General features: G+C 38.2%; 2 protein-coding genes across 2 annotated transcripts in view; one reads left to right on the top strand and one right to left on the bottom strand.

Moving 5' to 3' along the window:
* The window catches only part of UBAC2 (UBA domain containing 2), a 94032-nt gene that overhangs the window by 37214 nt on the left and 36379 nt on the right, over positions 1–20439 (bottom strand). The gene's annotated exons all lie outside the window — the stretch shown is intronic.
* Positions 4039–14637, top strand: LOC101869360 (G-protein coupled receptor 183). Its single transcript, XM_005141125.3, has 2 exons — positions 4039–4145; positions 11749–14637. Exons 1-2 carry the CDS (start codon positions 4105–4107, stop codon positions 12851–12853), a joined length of 1146 nt encoding a protein of 381 aa, XP_005141182.2. The 5' UTR covers positions 4039–4104; the 3' UTR covers positions 12854–14637.

Below are 20439 nucleotides of genomic sequence, written 5' to 3'. Positions count from 1 at the left end.
TGATTTAAGTTACTGAATTACTTCAGTGCTCTGCATTCCTACAGGCTCATCAGACACTGCTGTATAACACGGTGCCAGCCTTCATTCTGAAAATGGTAAACATTCTCAATAACATTCCTTAAAATCAGTTAAATTCCCACAGCATGATCACCTTTGATAGGTGGGATTCTCTGCTCGTTGGAGACCAGAACTAAAAGGAACCATCTACTGCACCATCTACTGCATCCAACCCTTTCACTACACATGAGCAGGACACCCCGGTACCCTGAAGTCTTTTAACAGCAGCAAAAGGATTAGGGTATGTTACCCATATTAATGTATCTAACTGCCAGTATTTCACAAGAGTGCAGGAAGAAAGTGGAAAAAAACATGACAGAACAAAGTTTCCTCCTGTCCATGGAAACTCAGCAGAATTACTGCAACTCTGGGTTCATTAAAATATTGAGACCAACCAATCAACCACTTTACAATCACCTAGAGTCAGACACCTACCTCTCCTAACAAAAAGCTTTAGTTTTTAATACCAAGGCTATCCAACAATATATTCTGTAAACTGCTCAGTTCCATTGTAAACCAGTTTCAAGCTCCTATCCCTTCCCATTGGTGAGCTAATCCAGACCTTTCCTCTTCTGCTGCTAGAATCTTTCTTTCAATTTCAATTTTAATTTATTCATCACTAATAAGATGATAATATACATAATCATTATTCTTTAGCTTTTTCTAAGATTAATTAATCCTATCTCCCCTCAAACTCTGTTGTGCAAAGCTGGCTTATGGTACTTGACCATTTCCATTCTACCAGCCTGCTGCAATATAAAAAGCAACATTTCTTCAGTCAGGCATTCACAACATACTGCCTTCAGGCAAACAAGTATTGCAGACCATCAAAGAATCATTTAGCTTATAGCACTATGAAGATGATTTTTTCTTTTTAATTTTAGGCCTCTGTCCTTTATTTAATATATGATTGGCATCCTGCCATTCATGTGAAGGTTGAAGTATGGAGATACAGATGAAATCAATGGAGTGGTATAGGAATGGCTGGCCAAATCCTGGTCTACAAATGCGTACAGTATCACAAGGACAACTATTTATCCTTAACTGGTAAGTTATTAACATTTAGTAGGTGTTAGAGAGCTAGTTACCCAGGCTTACCCACTGACACTTGCTGCTCTGTATCAAATGCCTGCAGCAAGTGATTGATGGTGACAGCTTACCAGGTAGTTTTTTTTGCTTTCATGACTGATCATATTAATGGAACCAGAGAGGAGTTTTCACCTTTCTAAGAGGCAGGGGCTTCCAGTGAATCCCATACTTTGCTAAATCTGTCACAGAAACTGGAGCTGGGCAGAAGACATATGAAGGTATGAGGAAACATTGCAGAGACTTAGATGGCAAAGTATTTTGTTGAGGAGGTACAGTTCAACAGCTGTATTGAAATTTTTAGTGTTCTAAATTAATCTGTGATTAGGTATTTAATTTATTCCTCTTCATCCAGATGAATGTAATACATTTTATTTGGCCTCTGCAGAGTTGCCATGACTCACTGGCGAGTCATTTACGGTTCCTCTGACTCAAGCTGTTTGAGAGATCATGTTTGTCCACAAAAAAAAACATATAGGATTGAGCTACAGGTTAGTTCTTGACACCTGGCCTGTATTCCAGAAAACCAAAGCAGTTTGTTTTGGAATAGGCAGTTTTGCAGATAAGAAAGAGGTTGGCTGGATTCATGTGCTGCTTGATCCATCTGTGTAATTCAGAAGTTATTTCTTCTGCTGGGTAAGTAGCTCTCTGGACATGAAACTGCAAAGCTAAACCCAGAACTCAGCTAGAGCAGGGACTAAGTAAGCAGACAGAAAACACATCATCACAGACATCACAACATACTGGTCAAAATACTAGCTGCACATCTCTGAAAGTAATCAGTTAGTATATTAATTTACATGTTACTCTCCTTGCCTGCCAAAAGCAAAATAGTAAGCTTTTGTACACAAACAGTAAACCCAAACATATATCACACCTGCTGATACACACCATTTCTTGATTTAAATGTTCAAATCAATCAGATATTGGAGAAACAACAGCAGCTGTGTAAGAACAGAAAACAAATTGCCAGAAGAATAAATAGTGAGTGAAACAATGCAGCCTGTATCACTTAGCTTGAGCAATTAACATCACATCATGCTAGGCTGGATTGGTAGCTAATACATCAGTGTGACTCAAAGGGTATAGTCTAGTAATGTATCTTAATCAAAGGCAATACTTTATCAGATCAGAGCAGGAAACACATACTAACATTTTTCATAAGGGTAAGACTATTTTGAAATAAACACTTCCTTTAATATGAAGCTGCGGTACTAATGTCAGCCACCCTTGAGCGAAGACTACTACATGCTTGCGTATCTCAAAATTCCCTATTTCTACTACATTTTTTTGCTGCTGTACAGGGAACCACACTGCAGTACTGCTTCATGTATGTATGAAGCAAGTTCCCTGTGCAATTAACCTTCAATCTGTCTTTAATTCTCATTACTTCATTTAAAGAGATTCTACTCCGTGATGAAGCCAAATAGTTAAAAACTAATTCCAAAACAAAACAGGAAAAAGTCCAGAATAAGACCAGTAAGTTCACTCAAAGACTTTCTGAATCTGCTGTTAAAAAATAAATGTCCCATAAAAACTGAGCAGCTGAAATCCCTAGATTGAGCCCTTCAGATCCCTGGCATCTAAGGGACTCAAGCCATGTCTGCCCTGGGAGCTCAGTACAAGAATGATCAGTGTACAGGGCCAACCAAATGCTCCAAGTAGGCACAAGAATAGCTCACAAGGCTCTACTTCATTCTGTATAGCAAAATCATTTTCCGTAAGACAAGGCACATTTAGTAAAGTTTAGCTTTGTCATTAGATTTGCATTTAGGCTTTCTGATGAGATGGACACATTAGTCAAGACGCACATCTCCAACACTAAAATATCAGCAAACATTTGTGCCATGAACACAATCCTAACGTTTCCAAAGAGGCATTCCACCATCTGCATGGGTTGGACATGCCAAAAATAACACCATCATGCCTACTTGCTGGTTCTTTAAAATCAGGCCACTAAATGAGGCCACTTCAAAGATAAAGTCCTTTGCAGTTATAAACTATCAGTATGAGTTTTGGGGGAAAATCCCAGGTAACTCTCAACCACAGCTTCTAACAGCAAGTGACAAGATTTTCCCCTCTATCTCTGATCTCCAAAGCCCTCTTAACTGACACATAATTTAACTCTTAGATCAATGTCCTTTAGTCAGAAACAAGGTTATTCCAAGTAACAACAGGTTACCTCACCCTTTGATATCCCATTCCTTCCTTATTCCCTAGCCTACCATTCTTATCAAGATCATTTCAGGGGAACCAGATTTGTGTTTAAAAAGCTTTTTATTTTTAATGTATTTACCTTTCATGTGTAGGATTATTATCCTTGTTCAAAATGCAATAAACAGCTTACAAAGGCACACAGCCTCATTATCTCTGAAACCAACAGATTTCTTCAACTCCCTCATATATTTTCAAAGGGCATTTCTGTAAAGCCTCATCATTATGATACTAAGTGTTGGGAATGTACATGGGCTGTACGAGATATATGTTTTTACACAGCATCTCAGTATGCCTCAGTTCTGAGGTTTTCTTGTGCTGTGTCAGATCTAATCAGTAAGCAGCAGTTTTAAAGTATGTAGTGATCATACAGCTCCTTGCCACAAACTAAATTTAAGTTATTTTAAAATGCAAACAGCATATAAACAAAATTTTCACTTGGGGACTTTAGTCCATAAACCTCTGGGTAAAGTCCCTTATATGAAAGTCAGTAATGTGTAACATCAGGGAGAAGGCCAGAGGGCTGTTTTCAATTTCTCTCTTTGAACAGACTAATTGTAAAAGGATTAAAAATAGATGCTTTCACATCCCATAAAACTGTAGGCAGCAAATCAACACCAGCATACAAACAAGCGGGTTTTTTTTTAAGCACTTGAAAAAACCTACCCCTCCCACTAAAGAGATTCACGTAATCATTCTTGAAAACAATGTGCAAGGGCAAACTTTCGCAGTCAAGCCATCCTGTTAATGCCCTCAGCTGCTCAGAGGATCCAAGAAGCTACAGATATGTAAGTACAGAAAAGAATTAACTCTTTTCAATTAATAATTTTTTTACTGAAGTATTTTAATGTGGTAGGAAGGCTAAATGATCTTCGGATGGGAAAGACAAACCTTGTGGAAGAAAATCTGTAATATTTTATGTTCACATATTAACATGCTGCCAGTCAATTTTAACTTAAAGGATCCGCTGACCTGCGGCATCAACAAGCTGTTTCAAGCCCTTTCTTATAATACAGCCGTTTGATGATCACAGGTTAAACATTTGATACTGCACTGGCTTTTAGCAACAGAAATCGAAATTATGCAGAAATAACTACTGTACCAGTACTAAGGGAAGTGCTGCAGTCCTTAAATCATTCACTGAACCTCAAGAATACTTTAATAGCAGGAGAGAGCCTTAAAACAAATCTATACTCTGACTGTTACTGCTTAGTTCCTCTTTGTCTATGAAACAGCTTTGAAACAGCTCAGGAACTCCTCAGTCACTCTTCTCATGTCTAAACATTGCAACAAAATATTTTAAGAATTCAGTGTTTTATGAGCCAATTCCTTTTACCTTCTGACATGCACTGCTTTCAAAGTTTTTTAGAAGGAATTCTTTTTCTGAATCATAATCACCAAGTATCTTTCTCCTTATTACTGATCCTCATGCCACAAACCTAAAGAAATATTACAAGTGATATGATATTTATACACCTTCCCAATGGAAAAGGATCATTTTTTCCTATTCTACTGCCAAAGCAAAATAGATGGTTCAACAGACAACAACTCAACTATCATCTATCTTAAAAAACAAAGATGGCACGCATGCCTTTGAGTACAGAACACATTTTAAGTATGGAATAACATTTTCATGGCTCCTCCTGAAGATACAAGGGAGCTGAATACCTAACTGGCCAAGAGCTCAAACCTCATCCCTTTCTATTTGAAAGACTGAGGACTATGTATACATGTGATGAATAATAAATTTAAGATAGAGTTCTGAAGTTATAATCCCCAAAATTAAAAACTGTACCTGTACATGTTCCATATCACCCAGAAAAAAAAATAGAAAAAACCCAAACCAAAAAACATGTAAGAGGTGTGCATGTTTTCCAGTACTAAAATATAAATTGTTATCTGACCCAATTTTCCTTCTGCTTGCAGAAATATAACTGGCAGTGGCTCAGGCTTTTATTTTGTTCATTTGCTGCATTTTAGTCTCCCTCCTTTTAACATTTAGTATACTTAGGCAAGTAAACTGAAGGGAGATTAATCATCTCAGCATCAGCACAGCTCTTCACATTAATGTGCATCTTTGGCAGAGATGATTTATGTTAGATAGCATGCATTTCATAAAATGCATCACATTTGGAAAAAGAGATCCAACAAATAAGAGCAAGATGTACATTTCAAACTACTTCTACTTCTTTAACCAGTTACGCAGCATTTCAATTCAATTTCTTCCATTTTTCTTACTGTATTTTCTACTAGTCTTAAGTGCCAAATATAACCATCATAGAACGTTGAAAAATCTGTAGCAATAGACAAAAGTAGGACCATAAAGATCCCACAGTGTTTGTATCTGCATATTCTGTTAAACACTTAAAGAATATTATAATTCTTCACAGCCATCATTAAGACAATTTATTCATGAAATGCATACTTAGGATTCTTTGACACATGGCTTCAGAAATTTGCCTTTAGTATTCCAACATATTTGTGTCTATACCAATAATCATAAAATCATAGGATGGTTTGTGTTGGAAGGGATTCAGACTCAAAAACGGTTTGGTTTGCATTTGACCATTAAGATCATCTAGTTTCAAACCCCCTGCCATGGGCAGGGACACCTCCCACTAGACTAGGTTGCTCCAAGCCCCACCCAACCTGGCCTTGAACACTCGAAAGAAAGAGTAAAAGCACCTGAGTACCTGCCTGGAAACTACCTCACCAAAATTAGTTGTGGGTTGTGACTCAAGGATTCGATCTTAACGTCACCAGGCCTACTCACTGTCATTTAGGACAAAAAATTCAACAGCTTTTGAAAAAAAAGAAGTAAACTAACGTAACGCATTATGAGTGTTAAAGCATTCGAAAGAAACAGGAAGCTTTAGGACATGCCTGCCTCTTGCCTCAGCTTTTATTACACCACGTGTACTTCCCAAGCTGCCAATACATACACATAGATATAGATACAGTTACCTTAGGTGTATCTACTTTCTAAATTAACAAAGCATTCTACTATGCAACTTAACATGCACATTTTTAAAACATATATAACTTAGTCGAGTCAAGCCTTTTTCACAAGAGAAAACACTCTACAATTAAGATGACTGGTACTAAATTAGAAATTCAAACAGTAAGTATGATTGGTCAACAGAAAACAATAAGGTTTAGAGATTAAGGAAAAAATTAAACCTACATAACCACAGCACTGTATATTTCCCATCTTCTGGAAAATGGCTTTAAACTCTCTAAAGCTTGTACAGGTTACACCTATAGAGAACTGTAAATCCTCAGGTCAGGCATTGTAGGGAAAGGGAAATCCCTTTCCCAAACATTCCTTTTATATCATTTATATTCTATGCACATATAAACAGCATTATTCCCCAGTACTGTTTGTTAAGGAAATATTGTCCATCTTAAAGTGACTAAACCACACTCTGTGTAGTCAGAAGAGATCTTTGTAATGATCTGATGTACCTTTCAAAGAATTTTATTAGTATCCCTCTCAAAATAGGTACCGGACAGATGGACCAGGGATTCATCTCCAAAGAATGAAAATTATGAAGAGAGACAGACAAATAACACATTACATTACAAAACACAGTTAAGGCCTTCTACATGTTCCTTGTTCTGCTGAAAACAGATGGTGCTCCTTCAGCAAAAACAGGAGATGAGAATAAGAAAACTCATTTATAGCATACAGAGAGAGCTTTGTATCACTGCTTGCACATAATCCAAACCTGTGTAATCTAAAATGGCAACACTGCAATTGCTGGCTCATAGCTTAAGTCTATGCTTGTTAATAGTTATATGTATGTAATGTTACAATACTACATGTAAAGCTCATCATACATGAGCACCAATATGAAGCAGGATTTTGGATTATGTAGTACTTCCAGACTGGAGTTACCACAGACACCTTTTGCAGTGGGGACTCTAATCTGAATTAGGCTCTTGTGTACTGTAGTATAAGGGAAAATGAATAATGCCAGTCAAACATCTTCACAGAAAACCAGTCTCCTAAATCAACTTATTTTCCTTCTTTGATGAGATTATGGAATTGGCTTAGCAAGACACCTGCACAGATTTCAGACATGCTAGATTCTGTAAAGCAGCTTGACATGGTACTGGGATTTTTCCCCTGAATGGATATTCGTGGGTTGGAAAGGACTCAGGCTCAGGCCCCTGTTGCTGTGAAACACCAAGAAAGCACACTTTCTTGTGTGAAAAGATAGATGAAAAGGTGCCTAAGTAACAAATCTCATAAGGTAATTGGTTGAAGAAAACCTTTTTTTCCATTGGTGGTCAGAAAGCAGATACAATGCTAAGACTTGAAAACTGCAAGTGAGAGAACAATATAGAACAAGCTTCACTGGTTGTAAGCCTAGGCATAACATTAAAATGAATTTCAAACTCTCTGAGGCATAAGGTCTTCCCAGGTAGAAGCAGAGAGCAATGGCCATGCCACTAGACTGGAGACATCCTAGGACACAGTAAATCTGAGAAGTACTCTAGGACCACAGTGAACTAACTTCACAAGTTCCCAGTGCAATACCATACAATTCTATTTCAATAACCCATCAACTGAGCAGAAAAAGCAGGTAGTGAGTAAGCTTCCAGGCACACTGATATGAAAAGGCATCTGGAACCCCATTTCATGTGTGGGACTAAGGTGGGGTTAGAACAGACATCATAGCACTTGTGGTGAGACATTTGAAAAGTTCACCCCCAAACCCATGAGATTATATAAAGGGGAAAGGCTCAACAAAACCAGCAATTGCAAATTAATTTTAAAGAAATTCAAATCAGACACCCACATTTTTTAACAGAGAGGCTGACTGACCAAAACAGTACAAACGGCTAATACGCTTTCTCTTCAGTTCTCCAACTCAAGACCAAACAGCATGTCAGAAAATATGCTTTAAATTAAAAGGTAATAGAAACCATGCACAAATGAATAAAATAACAACATAATTTGAATTATCCATGAGGTCACATTAAATGAGTAAGTGGCCTGTGTCCTATCATGTATTTGCAGATTCAGGAAACATGAAAACCTGAACAACCTTCTTTACAATACTGATATAAAGACAGGAATCTTAAATACCTCACACCTTAATATTTTGCATGTGCCTCTATGCCAAAAACTGTGGCAATGTTTTCTAGATAATTAAAATGGTGAGGTAAATTAATTTCAAGTATATATTTCAAAACATTATCATTAATGAGCTCAGAAAGCCACTGGAGAGGGTTATTTAATCCAACAACCTAGAAAAACAAACATTTTGGTATGGATTCTAGAGGGCAGCTTCAATGGTGCATCTGGATTCGGGACAGGAAAAGTCCATGTTTCTGTATGGTATTCAGGCACACAGCTCATTAAACCCAACACCAGCTAGTCTGAGGTTTGGAGCAATATGAGGTAACAGTCTCCATTTTTGTTCCAAGAATGCAAAACCCACAGAAAGGAGGCAAAATGGGCCTGCTGTTGCTTCCTCAGAAACATTCCGTGGAAGATGTCATATGCTGTCTATATAAGAAGCTGATCACTAAGGATTGACACCAAAAAATAAACAGTAACCTGACACAAGGAATAGGATTAAAGAAAAATAATAATCTTGACATACTTAATAGTCTAGACCCCTTTCAGGAAGAAGTTATTTTTTCAATGCAGTCCTGCTCAAGATCGGCAAGAAAAAGTGAAAAACCTGCTGAGCTGAATGGAATTCATCCAACAATAACAGCTCAGATATACAAAGAAGTTACCATAGCTCGGGTGATGTGCATTAGGTTGCGAGTTGGTAGCAACTTTATTATCTGTTTGGGCCCCAAACCAGATACAGTATTTCAGTATGGGGTTTTTTTTAAATTAAATATATTCAGGTAATGTAACACCTAGACACCATGGTGACTGCCCAAAACGCCCAAACATAGCTACATATAGAGAAAATAATAATAAGGTATTATAAAATGTGCTCCCTACATTAACAGCCAAAATATTTAGGGGATAAGAGAGGATCAAAAGGAAGACTTTTCCCACCCAGGGATGACTCTAACAGCAGGCAAAAGAGTCTGCTGCCATAACCTGTCAAGGAGCACAGCTTAGCTGACATGCATGCTGCCCTGGAAGGCCTATGAGCTATGGTCCTCCAGCTTGCTTCTTATCTCTGGCCGATTTCCCCTGCCATGGAACTGTTCCCCACATATTTCATGCTATTACTTCCAATAGACAAACTCGATCCCACCTAAGACTCCTTCTCATACAGCCATGGTTTTATGCAAGGGTGAATATCCTATTTTGAGCAACAAGTTCTAGATAAATGTATTACATTAAAGATCTGACTTCATAGTAACATGCATTCTACAAAAGTCTACTCTTGATGTAAAAAATAGATATATATTTCACTGAAATTATGTAATTTTCCCTAAATCGGAGTTAAACAAGTTTGTACAATAATAGATATTGTACATTTTACAAGCATTTACAGAAAGACCTATGAATGGATATGACAATTACACACATTATCTATGGACCAAAACTATTAAAACCTTACAATGAAAATAAAATGATGCAGTTAATATGTTGTAGCTATTTACTGCAATAGACCTGTTTATCGTAAATCTTAGATTATTTCTTCCTCACATACATTTAATTTTACCTAAATTTCAAGGAAGAAATGAGTAGAAGACAGATGTCATGCTGGGAGTGTGAACAAACAATCAGAAGCATTTAAATAAGAAAAACAAAACAAAATACTTCACTGACTTAACCAGGTGCCTACAGAAACCCACACCATTTTCTGCAAAAAAGCAGTCTGTTACACTTATGTAAAATAAGAGCCATCCTACACACTTCTATAAGGAAAAAGCAAAATCAGGAGAAAGGTATACCAGAACTATCCTCAGGGTAATAACTACTGTATTAACCAATCATCAAACACACTAACACCAAGAAACTGAGAATGATGCAGAAATAACTAATATAAAATTACAGACATTCTTAAATCTGCACTAGAGCTGGACTTGCTATTTACCAGCTTGATTCCATTATTCAGATCACAAAACTCCCACCTCAGATTTGACTTCCAATACTGAATGCAGTTTTTCCACCTCTCAACACATGGTACATCCTTCATAGGTTTCTAAGAATCAGAACACCATATATCTGTCAGAAGTCACCCATCTTTCCTACTGCAGGTGCAACCACAGCAAACACAGGCTTAATATACTTTCTGGATGCTAATTTCTTCCTTAAACATATGTAATATAACTCATTTATGTATTTTAATACACAACATCCACTATCTGCAGTTTTACTGTTTACAGAGGACCTTATTCAGCCCTACTAACCTAGCCAGAAGCCTGATCAGACCAGGTTATAATACTGCATGTGCTGGAGATAAATTGTGAACAACTTGAAATAAGCAGGACAATCTCCTCAAAACATGAAAGAAGATACTAACCTTATAATGCTTTCAAATAAAAGGATAATTAATACTTTCTAAAATGCATAGCTTAAACCCCTTAAAATGGAGAGGTATTTTCCAGAAAGACTATTTTAAGGTACAACTGGCAATATTGTTACAGTTGTTCGTAAATATCAGGTGTTGAAAGGCAGATCCTAAGAAATAACCTAGACATTTCAGTTAAAGGTACCAGACAGACTTAAAACTCAGGTTACAACAGCTTTTATCTCCAGATAGTATCTACATTAAAGCAGAAGCAATCTCGTTTTGACTGCAGTTTTAATACATAAATGGTGCCTAAAAGAGGCACCATTTTGCAGAACCAATGAAGAGTGACTAAAATACTAGCCTTAAGAATTTATGTAACAATATTTGAATTAGCTTCCAAAAGCCCACCCTTAAAAATAGTATTAAACAAGCTGAATAATTATAATGCTGATACGATAACAATACTGAAAAAAATCAGTTTCTCTAACCAAGTTAAACTGTGACAATGGTAATTGTTAGAAACAAGAAATCCCTAAAATCGAACTGAAACGTATTTAGAAGATTTTGTCTGCTTGTCTGACCCTTGGGAACTTCATATGACCCTTTATCACATGGTTTCTTCAGACACTTTTTTCTCCTGAGATTGCTTTTAACAGTCTCTCACCTTCCTGACCATCTATAAACTTCACTTTCCAAATACATTACATCCCTGGTTTATTATTTTGCCTCCTGTCTGATTTTTTTTCAAGAGAGGAGGAATTGGGATCAAACCAGAGAGCCATCTTTTTCTTCGTTTTTGGAAGAAGGCTTGAAAAAACATCATAATGAAGTTTCATTTCTGTTTTCTCCAATCTTGCTTTTTGCAACAGAAGTTGGCCATTGTTATGCAGAATAAATTTATCTATATTTATTACAAAATGATCTCTTTTTTATTCTTTTTGTATGTTAGGTCTACTGAGCTTCCTGGAACAACAGTGGTTACAGAAATGGACACTTTCACAGTTTCTCAAACAAGCAATTCCACTTGTGATTTATACGAGCACAAAGATACCGCACGGATACTACTGTCTGTCTTCTACAGCTCCATCTTAATTCTTGGGGTGCTTGGAAATGCCATTGCCCTCACTGTCATTTTTAAAAACAGAAAGAAGATCAACTCTACAACCCTCTATTCAACAAACCTCGTCTTCTCTGATCTCCTGTTCTGTATTGCCTTGCCCACAAGGATAGCCTACTATGCCCTGGGATTTCACTGGCCATTTGGAGAAGCATTATGTCGAATAACTGCTCTCTTGTTCTATGTCAACACCTATGCAGGTGTAAACTTTATGACATGTTTGAGCATTGACAGATTTTTTGCTGTTGTCCACCCCTTCCGATACAAGATCAGAAGGATTAAATATGCCAAGGGCATTTGTGTCTTTATCTGGTTTCTTGTATTTAGTCAAACTTTCCCATTACTGATACAACCCATGTCACAGGAAGAAAAAGAAAGGACTACATGTATGGAATATCCAAACTTTGAAAAAATAGCACATCTACCATTTATACTTCTTGCTGCCTGTTTAGTAGGGTACCTTATTCCCCTGGGGATTATACTATTTTGTTACTCTCAGATTAGCTGCAAACTGTTTCAAACAGCCAAGGAAAATCCATTGACGGAAAAATCAGGGATAAACAAAAAAGCCATCAATACAATCATATTTGTAATTATAGTGTTCATCATCTGCTTTACCCCTTATCATGTAGCAATCATACAACACATGATTAAGAAGCTTCAGAAAGACCCCTCATGCACTGAAAATAAAATTTTCCAGAAGTCACTCCATTATACTGTGTTTCTGATGAATTTTAACTGCTGCCTAGATCCTTTCATCTATTTCTTTGCATGCAAAGGCTACAAGAGAACTGTACTGAAAATTCTGAGACGACAAGTAAGTGTGTCAATTTCAAGTGCCGTCAGGTCACACCACGAAGAAAGCTCACGTGACATGGGAGAAACACAAATGATGGTACTTGCAAAATCTTCCAATGGAAAGCTACCTGAAAAATAAAGTCTGTACTGCAGTGGAGCAAAACCAGGGTAAACCCCACTGTAAAAACTGTTAGTGCTCCCTGTACAGCAGCTTAAGTAAGATTCTGTTTCGCAGGATGTCAGGAAATCAAGGAGTGACGCTGGACTGAGAAAGAATTGTCACAGGACAGCAGGGAAACTCAGCATTATAATTTCCTAGCTGTATCATTTTGACTGATCTCATATTTTTCCAGGAATTATGCACTCCTGTGAATGTTCGAATTCCATACTGCACACATGTATGCCTGGATGTTACTAACTCAAGCAAAGACTCAATTCACACTTTGGATGTCTGAGAATGGTTTAAACACAAATAGGTTACAATTCAGACTGACTACAACCAGATCACCTGAAAATTGCAAGAGCTCTACCTGAGCTCCACTTACAGCAGTGGTTTTGTTATCCAAGTCACATAACCAAAGGAAACCAAACTGAGATAAAATGGACAATTTCTGTGTATGTTTGACAATCAAAAATGCTTAATTTGGAGGTGACACTGATCTTCTAGTATTTGGAGCACTGTCTTACTGAACAATTCACATAGATAACATTGTCAGATGTAATACATGAAAAATTAATGAGCTGTTTGGTTTTCTCCAGCACTGAATATTTCCCATATGTTAAATCATTCATCTTTGCAAGGTGTATTATCTCTTTACTCATTTTCCTTAAGGAGAACATTTCTTTTAGAGTGTATTATAAAAAGTCTCCACTCTGGTTGTATATAAGTTATTTATAAACACAAAAGATAAGTTGAAACAAGAGACTGTACTATGAAAAATGTGCTGTTTCAGTTAAAAGAGCAGTGATACAGGGTTCTTCAGAACTTCTACTCAAGTCAGACAAGGACACAACACAAACACTTTAGAAAGAGAAATAAATGTTCAGTTGAAGCCAACGAAAACTAAATGAATGTGTTAACTCTGATGATGTGAGATGGGCACCTCTCAATAAAAGAGAACAGCAGGGACTAGCTGGGAAAGAACAAGCTTTCTCATCACGCCTTCATACAGCATATCTGGGATCCCTTTGGGCACACTGAAACTGGACCAAGAAAGACATCAAATGACTTAAACATATCCTGCTGGAATAGGAATACCAGTTGAGTATCCAGGATGCAAGCCCTGGGTTCCTGCTGTTGTGCCCTTCCGTCACGTCTCCGTTTCCTTCCCTACTTTATTGCTGGCCTTCTGCCTTTTCTTTTGATTCCTATCTTTATTTAATACGCCTTCACCTGCCAACTCAACTTGGTAATTGTGCCGTGAGGTTGTGATGGAAAAGGAAAATTAAACAGTGCCTGTTAATTACTGGTAAAAGCTCTGCCAGATATCAGAATAAATGTTATTTATTGCAGCTGTATTTCTCTGGCATTGAGGCTGTACTGGAAGTCAAATGAACATAGTTGCATTTGTCATCTTTGTGACTCCTTCCTTCCTCATGTGTTGACCTACAAACGTGGAAGAGTCACATCTGAACAGCAGTAAGGAAACATTCAATTAACAATTACTTTCTTATGGGAAAGAAAATGCAGAAGACCCTATATTTCATGCCACTTTGTCAAAATTGAGTTTCTAGTTACAAAAGACACTATGCAGCTACAGGAAAACAATTTTTAACAGGAGTTAATTCTGTATGCTATATCAGTTCTGTTCTTGTCAGCTTTTTTAATAAACTATTTTTAAATATTATTTAAGAATTTGCTCCTATCAGACTAAGCAAATAATAACCTGATAAAGCCACAGATAGATCATTCATGAATACCTAGAAGCTGTAAAAATAAAAATGTATGTATTATTAACATCACAACAGTACATGTTCATTTTATTTTACTAATGTCTGTGGGTTTTTTTTAACTTTTGGTATGTGTTTCCCTTAACTGTGATTATAAAACCTTAAAGGCAAGAAGACTTTTTTACATACATATTACAGCACCACACAATGAAGGTATCTATTCTCTCCTAAGTGGAAACAAAGTGAAGATCTGTATTGAAAATCTTTCTCTCTCCCAGTTTTCTCACATTAGAAATTCTGTTATTTTCAATCTTAGACATTCTTTCTAAATCACTTCAACATTCTCAAACATCTAACTTTACGTCAAAACACTGCTCTGCTCTAATAAGCTTTACAGTGTTGGTCCAGTTGGGTTTGAGAAAGGCTATTTCCCCCCCCCCCCTTATTTTAGTATTTCTTAAATGCTGAAGAAACCAATAAAATAAAACCTTTAAAAGCTAAAATAAGCTCCTGACAAGTGTCCTAAAGCCACAGGCAGACAGACAATGACAATTTATAGCTGTGGCAGCTGATGCTACTGCTTCCCCCCGCTACTTGTCAGCACAGGCCGACAGCTCATGCACACTTGTATCAATGAGGAGATTCTTTTACTGTGTGCTTATCTGAAACTGCCCAAAGTAGCAGTGGTGGTTTCAGCTGGCCTAGAACACTGCACTGAAGTTATTTAGACAGCACCTGTCCTGTTTCTTCTCCCAGCTGTGCAGTGGGGCTGGGGGCCATCACCAGAGAGATGGCAACAAGCTGCTCTGTTGAAGCAAGGAAGAGCAGTAATACTGAACACTTGAAGCTGTTCTCAAACATCTGGTTTACTTCCAGATGCCCTTTCCATTTATCCTGCTGGCACTCTCCCCCCAGTACTGTTTGTTGGAATAGTTTTACAATGGCAGTTACCTGTGACAGCACACACAGAGAATCACAGAATCCCAAGGGTTGGAAGGGACCTTGAAAGATCCTTTAGTCCAACCCCCCTGCAAGAGCAGGGTAACCTTGAGTACATCACACAGGAACTTGTCCAGGTGGGCCTTGAATACCTCCAACGTAGGAGACTCCACAACCTCCCTGGGCAACCTGTTCCAGTGCTCTGTCACTCTCATAGTAAAGAAGTTCTTCCTGATGTTAACGTGGAACCTCCTGTGCTCCAGTTTACACCCATTGCTCCTTGTCCTATCACTGGATATCACTGAAAAAAGCCTAGCTCTATCATCCTGACACCCACCCTTTACATATTTGTAAACACTGATGAGGTCACCCCTCAGTCTCCTCTTCTCCAAGCTAAAGAGACCCAGCTCCCTCAGCCTCTCCTCATAAGGGAGGTGTTCCACTCCCCTTAATCATCTTTGTGGCTCTGTGCTGGACTCTTTCAAGCAATTCCCATCAGGTCCCTCTCCTCCTCCATGCTGCACAGGCATGAATAAAGCGGGTAGTATACACATACCTGATATCTCTTTTCCTCTCCACCACTGAATATATATAATAGATGTGACTGCCTCGAAAGACATGAGCATGCCATGCCATGCAACATGTGCCTGAATCAGTATTAGCTTTGCAGAAGAAAATGAGCTTTTCTTTTGGTAAAAGCTTTTGATGCATTCTAAGAAATGCCCCTTCTAAGTGAAAGGCAGGGAAATGCTCATACAGATCTGGAGCTCACTTCACTCTTTTCACATATAAATAAAGCAGCTGACAAGTAGCAGCAGTTTCAAATGGCTTGATCTTTATGAGTATCTGACTGAAGCTCTTTAGAGAAACTGGATCTCTATTTGGAAGGTGAAGTCCAGTCAGGATCTTAAAAAACTGCTCATGATGAAACAATAGAATATCTTCACTCCAAAGTTCAGAGTGTAGGGCTAGGGCAGATGCTAAGAAGACTCCAACTAGACTATGTGTCCACTGCTGACATCTCTCTCAAATCTTACCTGGTAGGGAATGTAACAGAGCACATAGAAATAAAAATGATGATGGGGGCCAAATGGTCAATTTTGTCTGCCTCTGTCCAAATCCAGAAAAGAAAGTTGTATAGACAGCTGCCGTTGAACACATGACTAAGTGAAATACATCGTGTGAAGGATCAAAACACATGCATTTTCAGCAAAAGAGAATTTACTGCTTTCATGTTTTCTTTTGATGTGAATGCAAAACTAAGGACTGCTACTGCAATGCTCAGATAGGTTCCCTCAGCCACCTTGGGCTCAAAGATACTGAAGCCTACCTGAAAGCGGTAAGATGTTACCACAAACAACAGGATTCCTGAAGGCAGCTAATGACTTAAACCATCCTTCCATCCTCTTAAACCAGCAAGATCATTAATATAAAGAAAAAAAAATGGAGGGGTCTGTATTTTTAAAACAGATGTTGCATTAAAGATTAACATTGTTCTGAAACTCAGAAGTTTTCAGGTAAGCAAGGAATGAATAGACTCCAAGTGAAAAAAACAGACAGCCTGCGACATAAGAAAAATAAATAGGGTGCAGCTTTGCCTTACATGACCAGTTTTGGAGAAACTGAAAAGCAGCACTGTACTCTGTCCCTTCTATGTTCATGTCTGTAGTACAGAGCAGGGGAAGAACTCAAGAAAAACTAAGGTTTGCATCTTAGCCATATCCCAGTGTGCTGGCACAACACAAAGTCAGTGGACGTAAAAAATCACTAGAAAAACATCAAGTAAATTGGAGTGAATTGCTTCCTAATACATTCTTGGCCAAGTTGCAAGCTAATGCTATGGAACAAAACAACCTCAGGCAACCTGCAATCCTTTTTTGAATTAAAACAGGGGAATTGCTGCTTGTGTAGTAAATAGTCATACATATTTCCTCAATTTTTTCCCCTCAGAATACTCTTTTGGCTTCCTGCAATGTCTAACTTCAGACTTCCTGAGGCAGATGTCTCATGTCTGAACATTACACTCCTCAATCAATTTGTCTTCCATCAGTTCATGTGTTCCCTTTTTGAACTCAAACGTCTGTGCCTGCAGCACCCTGCAATAAGAAGTTCCACAGACTAACTACTCAGTGTCTGCAGCCATTTTCTTTAGCTTGTGACACCTGCTAGTTTCATTTGAAGTCCTCTGCTTCTTGTACTAGAAATGAGTGAACACAGCAACTGCCTGTTTAATCTGTCCACATCACTCGTGATTTTACATACCTGCGTCAAATCCCCTTCAAGTCATCTAGTCCTTTTTCCTATGAACAATCAGATCAAAGCTGTTCATCGCTTTATCCAAATTATAGAGGAAGGAAAGAATGCAAGTACAAAGAAAGAATGGAAATCCAGCTGTGATTGACTTGGGTTGCAGAGCAGAACAAGGTATCTCTATACAGAGAGAGATCAACAGCATACTGATCTACTCTTCCTAACACAGGAGCATACAGCTAAGTCTCAAAACTGGGATCTTGCCCTATGACTGCCAAATTTGCACAACCTCACTCATATTCATTAAATGAAGAACAGGAATTCCGTGGGCACGAAAAATGAGCTCACAGGAATGTTGTGAAGTTCAGCAAGCCAAATGCAAAGTCCTGCACCAAAGATGGAATAACCCCACACAACCATGCAGGCTGGGTACCACCTGGTTAGAAAGCAGGCTGGCAAAAAAATCCAGGCTCCTGGTGGACAACAAGCTAGAGAAGAGTCAGTCTGACTTCATGGCCAAACACATACAGGACCATGTTCAAAAGAATGCTGAGGGAAGCAATCTTTCCCCTCCACCTGTGATATCATACCTGGAGTCCTGTACCCAGTTTTGGGCTTCCCAGTATAAGAAAGATACTGACACACTGGAGCGAGTTCAGCAGAGGACCACCAAAAATGATGATGGGATTACAGAAGAGGCTGAGAGAGCTGAGATGATTCAGCCTGTAGAGGGAAGATTGAGGAGTTCTTACTGCTGTCTGCAACTGCCTACTGGGGAGGCATACAGAAAAGATGGCAACACCCAGTAACAGGCACAAGTTGTAGCAAGGAACAGTTAAACATCAGGAAGCATTTTTTCATCATGAGCTTAGCTGGACATCAGCAATGTTGCACAGAAAGCCTGCAAAATCTCTATCCTTAGAGATACTTAAAACTTAACTGGACACAGCCCTGACTGAACTGGCACTACCAGGGCTGGACAACATGATCTCCAAGAGGCTCCTTTCAATCTGCATCCTTCTACAATCAACAAATTTGGTCAAAGCTTGTTAGACAAGAAGCAACATAAAACTCATCGGCCTTGCAGAAGTCAGCAAATTGTGTAACTTCAAAATCTTCTAGTGTACTAATTGCTCTATTTAAACCTTTATCAAAATGCTGTCATTAGCATCCTCCTAAAGTAAAGGTCAAGACACAGCCTGTATTTCTTTCCAAAAAGCTGAATTCATTTTTCCTCACTGCAAAAATATGAGTTTATCCTCTTCCTCTTTTTTTTCCTCAGTTGTGACAGATGTTGTGCAAAGGGCTAAACTAAAAAAGCAAGTTTTGCACCTGTTCTGAAGGCAGCAAGATTTGTGGTTATCCTAGCCCCTCCAGAAAAGTATACACTGTCTTATACCATGCACCACCAGAGCTGTGTTCCTCCCTCTAATAAGCTAGGCTTAGCAATTTCATCCTTCCTGTGGCATGTAACTTTCGAGGGAAGTTGTGGTCAGTTAACAAAAGACACTCCGAGGCAGCCTACTTTAAATATAACGATGCTGAAAACTGATTGTTCTAAACTTACTAGCCTACAAAGCAGCCAGATAGTGTTTTATCAGCAGCTGCTGACATGAAGAGGCTAAGAACTTGGTGAAATCTTAATATCACAGCTTCTAAGTGTGGAAAGTTACAGCAATTCTGTCTAGAAGTAATAATGTCGGATTATTGTCCCTCGTTGGACAAGAGGAGATGAAGCACCCTTGGCAGGTGCATGTGTGAGGCATTTTTGACAAAAAGAAACATCTGAAGAATCCTGAGAAGTTATCAGACTGTAAAAGCAACTCTGGGACAATTCTCTTTTTTTGCTCTTTAAAAAATAAATACAGGGTCTTCACGATGCCAGCTATTCGAAATATCCCAAACACCCATCAGAGCCTTAGTCCTTAGTCCTTAGTCCATCACTCAGATGGGGGCAAATCAACTATTTTAAATGTGTCAGGGCTAGCTACTAGGACAGATACATAAGAATGTTACTGATGCTAAAAGAAGGATAGAGAGCAAAGCTTCATATCCATATCCCCAAAATGTAATAAAATCTCATCATCTCTCCTAGTTGCTTTATTCCAGACAAAAACTGACACAAATGATCAGACAGGACACCTGTAAAGAGGCCTGCTAGAAGACCACACACTGTATGCCAGTATAAGAAGTGTGACCTCGAAGAAAACATTTCAGTTCTGTGGACAGAAAAAAAATACAAACAATCAAGTAATCTGAAATTAGTGACGTAACAGATTGTATTACATTAATTTCACTAAACAAAGGATCTTTCCTCTTCAACTCTTAACTCACAAGCTAGAGCAAAAGCTCTAGGGGCAAAAAAAAAGGGAAAAGGAAAAAGGAAAAAAAGAAAAAAAGGGGAAAAAAGGAAAAAAAGAAAAAAAAGGTAAAAAAGAAAAAAAAAGGTAGTATTTGTCTTTAATTGGTTCTTCTAAGACTGAGCAACCCTTATCACATCTTCTATCAAAATAGCTGTGATTAGCAATGTATAAAGATGGAGCCTGAATTACTTCTCAGAAATCTGATTCTAATGCTCTTTCACAGGGTGCCACTTTCTAGTCACCATCAAAAACAGGAAACAAGCATACCTCACTGACCACAGAC

Source organism: Melopsittacus undulatus, chromosome 2, assembly GCF_012275295.1.
Source record: "Melopsittacus undulatus isolate bMelUnd1 chromosome 2, bMelUnd1.mat.Z, whole genome shotgun sequence".
Lineage (NCBI taxonomy): Eukaryota > Metazoa > Chordata > Aves > Psittaciformes > Psittaculidae > Melopsittacus > Melopsittacus undulatus.
The sequence above is the reverse complement of the archived record's forward strand: the minus strand, read 5'-3'. Positions and strand labels throughout refer to the sequence as shown.

Bases quoted from the DNA above. Each gene is read 5' to 3' on its own strand.
- LOC101869360 (XM_005141125.3), top strand. From the start codon at position 4,105: ATGCCCTCAGCTGCTCAGAGGATCCAAGAAGCTACAGATAT. The intron at 4,146-11,748 runs GTAAGTACAGAA...TTTGTATGTTAG, and splicing joins ATCCAAGAAGCTACAGATAT to GTCTACTGAGCTTCCTGGAA.